This window comes from Gymnogyps californianus, chromosome 1 (assembly GCF_018139145.2).
Source record: "Gymnogyps californianus isolate 813 chromosome 1, ASM1813914v2, whole genome shotgun sequence".
Taxonomy (NCBI): Eukaryota; Metazoa; Chordata; class Aves; order Accipitriformes; family Cathartidae; genus Gymnogyps; species Gymnogyps californianus.
In genome coordinates this window covers 204,995,915-205,005,634 of record NC_059471.1, presented here as the reverse complement: position 1 = coordinate 205,005,634, position 9,720 = coordinate 204,995,915, and the positions used below count along the sequence as shown (strand labels likewise).

The following is a 9,720-nucleotide window of genomic DNA, read 5'->3' as shown; positions in this document are numbered from 1 at the left end:
TTGGAAACACCGATTTGCACATTGCATATTGGGTTTGCAGATAAAGACAAGTGAGAGTGTGTATTGGTCCGTGGTCCCATATCATTCCTTGCACCAGGACCTGTTCCAACGACCATGTTATGCCCACAGGGAAGATCTGGGAAGATCTCTTGATTTGTGTTATTTGCAAAGTGCTGTTAAGTGTAATGTACTAAATATTAAAAATACCATTGATGTTTGCATTAGAATCTAGGTATTTAGTAAAAGAATTTGGTTTATTACTTCATGTAAAGCCCACATGGCTTGAAAAGTCTAACATCAGAATTCTTTGTTGACATTATTTTTATTGAAGCATGGATCTTTAGCTTGGTTCACCATAAAGTGAAGCATTTTATTTATGATAATAGACAGTTTAGGGCTATAGGGGCATTATAACGTTGCTGGTGTAGATACAACTTTATCAGAAGATACAAACATGACCCGCAATAGAAACAAACACCAAAGAGAACACGATGAAACGTTCACTGTTTACAAATCACTTCATTACTACAGACACCAAATGGCAGTTACTGTAAGTAAATCAGTTGCAGAGAACTGACTCTAATTAGACAGGGAATTGGGAACTTCTGTTTGGGGCTTCATCCACAACTGCTTAGTAGAAAAAAGTTTAATGTCAAGCATTCTTTTTTTATCCACAAAACAATGCTAACCAACAGACATATCAAAGAATAAGACCGAAGGATATCAACGCCTTTACAACTACTTTTGCAATTATCTTCTTGATTAGGTACTTTGATTTTTTTTTTTTAATACATTTTGTCAGAAGGTAAATAGCCCAAAAATCAGCAGCAAAAATATTACAACAACAAAACAAGTAAATACAGTGCCAATGTGTCATGTTGTAGAAGAGAATACAAAGAGGACAAACAATGATAACTTAATCATATAAAATGACACAGAGCTGAAATACAGTGCACTTAAATACCTATGTGACAAAGAATGTTAAATCCTGTACTTAGTATGTAGGTTTTTTTAAACATAAAATCTGAAAAGTCTTTGTGCTTAAACTTTTTTTCCTGTTAAACAGAATTAGTTGCTTACTTCCAATACTGCCACTGTAACTGATATTACAACAGATCACAATTTTCACAGACACATCAACATTAAAACATTTACCTATGAGAAAATAAGTCACTTCTCATTAGTTCACAGTGCGAAAAAGTGGTGTACACTCTGCCTTGAGAAAGGCTTTCAGTTATTCATCAAGCCAGTTGCAGAAAAGTCCTGATACCAGATGCAGTGCTAGATTTAAAGAATGGAAAGCAACACATCACATGTTGGGAGGAAAAAAAATAAATTTCTCGTTTCTTCATGGATATCGTCTAAGTGACCTTCGTCTTCTGTTGTAGAAATGCCTGAGCCCATGTTGCCGTGAAAAATTCATCATGTAATTTTGTTTGCGAGTGCTGTTAAAATCAAAGGGTGGAGGAAAAGAAGCATGTCAGTTTCTTTTATATGTACTTTAAATTCTTTCGGAGCAGTGAGCTAGTGGGACAGATTCTTCTTTGTCCTTGCATGACCTTTCAAGCCTGTGTGAAAGTGGTGTGAAGGGCACCCTTTGTACAACAGCAAGGTACAAGGCAATTGAGAATCTGTCCCACTTTGCTTTTATTTACAATTCATTATCTTAGCGAAAGGTTGAGAGCTTTCAGCTAACGAAAACTTGTGCTGCCTAGGGCCAGATTCACTAAAGCTGTATGCACTTCATACCCTCTCAATACAGGGCATTTCTCTACAGTGGTTTTACACTCCAGTTATCCTTCTGTCTGCGATCATTAACTGCTTTATCTTGAGAACAGAAGAAAAGCTTTACTCCATTATCTTCCACTTTTACCATATAGGAAGTGAAGTACAACACTTTTATGCAGACTTAATGTTTCCCTACCCTATACACCCCCATCCAAAATTAAAGGAAGATCTGGGAAATAACCATCATCATGTCTGGGAGGAGACCAGGCAAGAGACAGCCTGACTGCAGCCTAATTGAAGAAGGGACACTTGTTCGGAAGACCTACCTGGAGAACAAGACCCATCCCACCTAACACAGGTTTCTGCTTCTCGCATTGAGGGAAGAAAGAACCATGAGAGGGCAGCGGTGGACAAGATGGCTGTCCGGGACTTTGGTACTTGAAACCCATCTAACTCCTAAGGGCTGGATCCCACCTTCAGTTTCCAAATTTCAGCAGCTTTGGAAATGGAGCTGTAACATCTGTGATGCATCCTTGTGAGTCTACTTATGGCCTATACAGAGTTGCATACACCTTGGAGAGAACTGCGTGTGCAGCACCACAGACCTTCTACATCCTACTGCCCCTGCTGTGGCAGGGGACTGCAGAACAGCCACAGAGCTTTGGCTGTGCCTTTTCTTGGTCTGTTTGCATACATATCCAAACCCGTAGCGCATGCACACAAATACAGGTCTACATAGATATACAGCCAAACTGCATTCTGAACTACATTCAGAATTACATGAGAATGAAAAGGTTTGTGTATTGTGAAGTTCTGATAAAGGATGTCTCCTCTCAGACCTACAACTTGCAGTGCACTTGGCCAGACGTATAAAGCAGCTGAGACGTTGCAGTAAGACAGTGACTCTTGCACTCTGCACTGTACAGTCCCAGGGTATGGGAAAGACCTTTTGATTGGACAACTACTTTTAAGAATAAAAATAGTATCATATATTGCTGCCAGACTCTAGTTTTTAGAACCACCTGACTCCCTTTCTCCACGTGGAAAGATAGCATACAAGATACTCTCATAGATGCAGTCAGAGGATGCAGTTTCTTTAAGAGATCGGAGCACAGCGTTAACCATGCAGACCCCAAGGACAACTCCAGCAGGTGTAAGGAGCTTCACCCAGGAGGAACTGCTGGTGACTGCGTGGCCAAATTTTCTTTTGGTTTCCAGGGGAAGGGAGCTGCAAAGTCACAGTGAATCTGCAGTCTCGGGCTAATTTCTGACTCCCTCTCCTAATCTTCCGTGCGTACTTAGGACCTTGTGCTTTCTAGCTTCATCTTGCAGTGGGAGAAGGATGCCTGGCCTAAGCATCTCTACTCCAAGGGACTGAATGTTACCAGGACCCTCCAAACCAAGAAGTCCGTCAGATTTTAAAGGTGATCTGTGAAGTAAAGGCCTGCAGTAGACATTACAGTCAACAAATCTCCCATTTGTGGGTGCAAGGCGGGTTTTCACTTGTGAGTTTTCTCTGTAAGAAGTAAATACTCATACTGTAACCAGTCATACTTTCCTCTCTAGTGCATAAGCTTATTTTTAGTGAATGTGGCCCTTAGGAAAAAGGAACAATTGCATGCTTTGCAAAATACATATGATCCTCCAGAGGCAAAGACAGCTTTTGCTGTAGTATGCTAATTTCATCTAAAAAAATCTGTATAACAAAATTATACCCTTTTCAACAGCTAATCTAGAACATGATTGACTAAACTGAATAAAAGCAGTTGTGTCAAAATCTAGGTTATAAACCCCTAAGCAAATCCAAGTTGCTTCCCAACTAGTTTTCCAAGGCTTTGCAAATTTATATTTTATTTTGCCAGTGGAATGTACATACAAGAATGAAACAAAAAGTCCAGCTCCTGGTGACAATGAAAGCGAACAGATCTGTACTCGGCACAACTTTTGGCACTCTCGCAGTAAGGCAGAGCTCTAGAGCATTTGGCAATTGAGAGAGGGGTTAATGTTTGAGGTTGACTTGATCTGACTTTCACCTGACTTCTTCAAGTGAAAAGGAAAGATCTGTGCTGATTTGTAAGAGTTTCATATGAGAGAGTAACAGCAGTGAGTTTATATAGTTTTAATGCCACTTGGTAGCTCAAGTGCAAAGAAGCATTGAAGATCCGTCTTTATTCTGGTCCTGTAGTCGTCTCAGTGGAACATCACCCTCACTCCAATGCCAAGTGCCTCACTGAGGAAGGCAGGAGGGAAATCACGACCCCGAACCCGCTCCTGAAAGTGGCTGCCGTTGGTCATGAGGCTTGAAGAAGGTCTTAATCTTGCCTTCCCTTTAATTCCCGTTGCCTGGGAAGTGGGTGGTTTCTTAGACACAGGGCCTTCAAGGCAACATCGCACCTCTCAGGAGAGCATCCTAACCATGAAGTGAGGATGGAGCACCTATCTGCTGGGAGAAGGCTGCACTGCAGCCAAAATACAGGAGACAGGGCCCTGGGAGAAAGCATAGCCCAACTTTGAGTGGCCTCACTCTAGGTACATGGGACCAAGCAGAGCCTGTCAATGTATTTGGCTGAAAAAATTGCCGTTTCTGGACCTGGTTAAATTTATAACTGAGCTTGACTGCGAGAGCCTCAGCTTGGGCAAGACTTGGACTGCTAGGGCACATGCTGAGCTACAGTCCTTGGCCCAGGAGCCTTCGCGTTCCCCCATCTCCCTCCTGCCTTTGGTCTGCGCACATTCAGCAACAGCTCAGCAGAGATTTTCAGGACTCTTTTTGGATACTGCTAGGTGCGCCTGGCCTCTATTTCACTTCAAATGCCTAACCATTTTGTATCTGGCCTTAAAGTTATGATGAAGATGTTTAAAACAATAAACAAAGAAAAAAAACAACAAAAAGAAAAGAAAAGAAAGAATTGAAAAAAGGAACAAAGAAAGGATTACTTAATAACTTAAAAGAGATTTACTTATTTTTTATGTATTTAATTCTGTTTTGTCATTTTATAAGATGATCAAGAAGTTACAAAGAAACATATATTTATGTCTTACACGGAACACCAGAGCAGTGCAGTGTGTGAAAAATAAGAGAAATCTAAATTCTCAAGAACTAAATGCTTATTTTTTTTACTTGCACTGACATAGTTCAAACTTGTCCTCACCGATGTCTGAAATGATAGATAGACTTTCCAACTACTGGTTGGATGCCACATAAAAACTTCATGCCTGCTATAGAAAATGGCATGATTTTCACTCTTGCTATAGGTAAATATGTATACCCTATGTATTATAGTATTGTATCCTATTGTATAGCATGTATAGTCTGGTATCCACAAAATCAGAGTAGGCCTATTTTTTTTTTTCTTACTTAATTTTCTATATTGGTAGGATGCAAGCACTGTATAAGAGAGATCAATAGTGCTTTATAAGGTCACAATAAGAATTATATAGTTTGCAGCAGTACTTACTCATTTCTTGCATTTGATGGATTTAAGAATGCTTTCAATACTATTAATAACAAATTTAATTTGTGTTTTCACAGACCGATAAAAGGCTTTACAATACTTTTGCTGTTGTTTTCTTGTTGGGAGCACCCAAAATGTGCTGGGCAGCATCAAGCTATATTAGGAATAGACCCTCCTTCCATAATGGAGGGTGTGGAGGGAACTTTTGTTTGGATATCAGTGGCAACTTGAAGGCTGCTTTGCAAGTGTGTAATGGACTGGTCAGCAGCTGCTGAGCTTCTGCCTTTTCTGTGCATTCACTGAACCGTCAGTGAATCCAAAAAGTACAGATCCAAAATAGTTATCTGTGTATTGCTCATGGAGCAAACAGCAAAAAAGCAATTAATAGGAGCAACTACTCCATAATCTGTTTGACAGTTTTGAGTGCATTATTAAAAAATAAATAGAAGATAATACTGCTCCAATTTGTGTAGGAAACCCTAAATAACTTTCCAGTGAAGTCACTGGAGTTATACTAGTTAGATGAAAACAATATGCAGCCAATATAGAAGAACAAAATTCTGTCTAGGGCATGTTCAATAAATACCTACAATAAAGCAATTTATGAGAAGGAGTCACTCTGGGTCTTTAGTCTTTAATAGAGCATTCTGGCTATTGCATGTTTCCTAAAGCACAGTTTGAACTACAAGTCTGCAATTTAAAATTTACGAAAATAAAACATCGCCAAATGGAATGAAAAATATGTGGAAAAAAACCCCAGTATATAGTAACGTCATTCATTATTTCTGTGTTTTTATTTTTTATTGACAGGGCACAATAGGAACCAAATAGAAACAAAAATATTTGGATAACAGAACATGAACAAAGCCTTAGAAAACAGCAAAGGCGTGCCTCTCAGGACTAGGCTTGGGGTAAATTTTGAGGCTGAATTACAAATGCTTTGTTAGGAGGGTACTATAATGAGAAAAGTGATGTACTCTGACTGAAGTCCTGATGGCTCATATCAATGACAAATGTTCTTTCGCTCCAGTGAGGTCAAGAGTTGAACCCAGAGCTCAGTAACTATGTTGGTTAGTGGTATCTATTAACTGTGACAGCACAAAGCAGCAGAGTTACAAGAAACAAAAGAACTACCTGGGAGACACTTGCTGTGTGTCTAAGGGGCACGTGGGGCTATGCCACCATGCAGATTCACTGACATACACTACGTATCTGTGGCTTCAGCTCTGTGGTCATTAATTATGGAAAAAAGTGGGAATTCCCCCTTGGAGCTGAGCGGTCGCCCATGCAATGCGCTGGGTGCCCTCCGTTGGCAGGTCTCATTGCACCGCAGGAGAAGGAGAAGTCATTCTCACCCCAGCCTCAGTGAAATTCCCACTGCGGTATGGGTTGAGCTGCTGAACACTTTCTGCAAAGTTTAACTTCCCCTCATGCTCCCTGCGGAAGAGCTGCAGGATCAGGGCCCTCAAGAGCTACGTGGCACATCTCAGAGAGTACAAATGATTTTCCACCAACCCATCATTGAAAAAACTTTGTGAAAGAGCTGTAGCTCTAACAGAAACATACATTTGATATTGATTCAGGGAAAGTACTTACCTTATTCTAGTGTAAAACCAATGACAGCAAACAATGAAATACAACACAAGTTAGAAAATGCCTTTCAATGCATGCAGCACTGTGATTAGTCATAAAACCCTGATGAGGTTTAGAGGCAATATAGGACTTTTCGTCTCTTTTGAAAATAAAAATTGAACAAATTATTTCCTGATATTTCAAATCAATGTTTATATTTTTATTTTCTATGAAATTCAGCATGCACTTTTTAGAAACATAATAAAAATGTCATAAAAGCACAGACCGCATCATATTAAATTTGGCATAAATGTTGTGAATATTCAGATAATTACCTAGTGTTTGAACTATTTCTGTTCTTTATTACAAATATGTTGGTACTTTAAATGCATTTTTCAAATCATTGCTTTTTACTAAAAAAATGAAGCAGGTGAAAATATTTTTCCACATGAGCACTCGTTGTTAGAGCTAGAATATAGAATTTGTATTTTAATGTTGCAAAATAAAGATAAACATTCTTTGTACCAACTGCAACATAAGTTCTCACTAAATCATTTGTGCCAAAAATGTGAGAATATCTTGACAATGAAGAGCATGGAGTGATGGCTATGGAGGGATTCGTTCTGTTATCCAACAGTTAACCATAAAATAGCAGGTGGGGATAATATTTCTTGCATTCCTTGCACAACTCAAATTCCTTTGGATCACATCACGAGTTTTGGGGTGCAAAGAAAGCAACATCAGACCCTTAGTGTTCAGCTTATCATTACCCGTTAGTTCTCAATACCTTTGACCAGAACTGTGTTTATGAGAGGTCTATAAGGGCCTGCCCTATACACAAAGAAATGGCAGTTCCAAATGCACATGCAGAAAAGTGCGTGGTGTCTGTGCAGCAGACAGGCTGAGAGCTGTGCTTCCAGAGAAAAACAATGTGCAAATGAAATGCAGAGTTGGATGTGGGCTCTTCTTAGGGCAGAAGTACAGGGGCACAGAAAAACACTCCTTCTTAAGTCGGGGTAAAATACTTTTTTATCCTAAGAAGAGCCACATGGAACATGTGAGAGTTGTGCCCAAAGCTTTCTTTACGAATGGAGAGAAAAAATACTGCACTAACGAGGAATAATTGGCACTAGCTTTAAAAGGGACCGGACAACTTGACAACTAGTATCCTCTCCCCACCACAGGATAGACATCAACTGTTGTTAAAATAAGTTGGCAAGCGGTTAGTTGGCAAGATCAATTTAATGTGTAACATAGTCAAAGCAGGTGTTGTTTCACCTGTTCGAAAGAGGTGCTCAATTTGAGCACCATTTGCAGCTGCATCACAGTCTTAACGACAGTGCTTTTTAATGAGTGATTCAAATAATTCATTCAAAAGTGGAATGATTTTAAGTAACATACAAAAGCATCCGTCTTGGACCTTTCTTATCACTGCCAGGTATGTTGCATGCATGTATAACCTGTGGGTTAATTTTTTTCCCCGAGCAAGCTATCTTGGGAGGAAAAAGGAAACAAAGAAATTGCACCCTGAAAACGTGTTTGCTGGTGAGAGGATGATGGCCCTTGACTCAGAAATCAATTGGACTGAACAGAGTGTCATGACCCTGGCTGTGCATCACCTGTAAGCAGTATCTGCACTACGACTTGGCAGCTGGGCCTGTGATAGAATTAATTTCAAATCTTTGGATTGCTGAGGAGAGATGAGCCATGAAAGCAGGTATTCACAGATTTGTCCCTGTGGTGAGTACTGTAAGGAGGAGCAGGGACATCCCCCACGTTGGACGGGAAATAAGAAAATCCTTGGTTGTGCTACCTCCCTACAGACCAGCTCTCCCTGCTGGCAGGTGCTTTCCCTGCTTGCCCTCTTACTCCAGCCCTTAGTCTGCTCAGGGAGAGCATGGCTCACTTGCCTGTGGGCTGAGGAAAAACTGGCACAGCACCTAGGTGTGCACCTGGGGGTGCTGGCAGCCAGACCAACACCTAGGGCATTTGGGAAAATGAGACCTCTTTGTCAGCCCACAGGGTAGTGGAGGAAAGACAAGACGAGATGTGTGGAAAGCCAGGAATTTCTGTATGTCCCCAACCACACGTCCTAATGTAAGTTGGCTTCTTGCTGTAACACCTCACAGGCTAGAGGCTTGCCTGCTGCATCAACGTGGGTACACAGATCACAAGCAAACATGAAAATCTAGGACTTAATCCAGGGCCAGTGAGGATAATTTTGGTGGTGCCCAGAGAGGTGTATGGAGTCTTGTTCAGGTGGGTGATGGAGCACAGGGTTATAAGAGGACCGAGCACAGACTGTGTTAGACATGGACCATCAACAGCTCCTGTAGCCAGGGATGTTCATGGCTTTCTGAGCCAAGGTCAGAGTGCCAACGGGAATTACTTCCAATTTGGGAGGCACAAATGCTTCCTAAGGTATCCCAGCTTTGGGACGAATAAGCCGGACAGAAGCCTACTGACCCTCCAATGACTCCCTATAGAACTAATGGGAAGAGGTAATTACAGCACCCTGGTGAATGGTTTTAGTTCAGGCCATGCCTCTCTGCAGCCATGTCAGAGAGCCCTGGGGTGGCTGTCGCCCACAGAGCTCTCCTCTGGCAATCTCAGTGGGATGGCAGAGCACCCGAGGGACGCTGCCTCCTCGCCTCTCGCTGGAGAGCTACCCAGGCAAGGTGGCTTGCTCTCGCCAGGGGCAGGCAGGGTTTCTGTGTCCTTCACTGGAAAATGAAGGAATATTAAGAATTAAAGCTAAGTCCTATCCCTAGTAATCATGGTGTGAATCCTGGTAGCCCTGGTGTGTGCAGGATCATCCAGGGTTAGTGCTAACAGACACTGATCCAGGCTCCCTTCTGTATGCCTGGAAGCACTCTGTGGAGGTGACCAAGTGTCTTCATCATTTTACAGGTGAAGAAACTGAAGTGCTGGGGGTAGTGTGACTGGCATGAGGTGGCAGAGTGAA

The 9,720-nt window shown here is 41.4% G+C and overlaps 1 protein-coding gene across 1 annotated transcript in view; it reads right to left on the bottom strand.

The window, feature by feature from the left end:
- Nucleotides 1-337: 337 nt before the first annotated feature.
- RELN (reelin) overlaps nucleotides 338-9,720 on the bottom strand; it is a 297,658-nt gene continuing 288,275 nt past the window's right edge. Inside the window, exons 64-65 of the mRNA XM_050915640.1 lie at nucleotides 6,780-6,785; nucleotides 338-1,445 (exon numbers count right to left, since the gene is read on the bottom strand). Of these exons, the coding sequence (XP_050771597.1) occupies nucleotides 1,349-1,445; nucleotides 6,780-6,785 (103 nt within the window). The 3' untranslated portion in view covers nucleotides 338-1,348. The remainder of the gene's footprint in view (nucleotides 1,446-6,779; nucleotides 6,786-9,720) is intronic.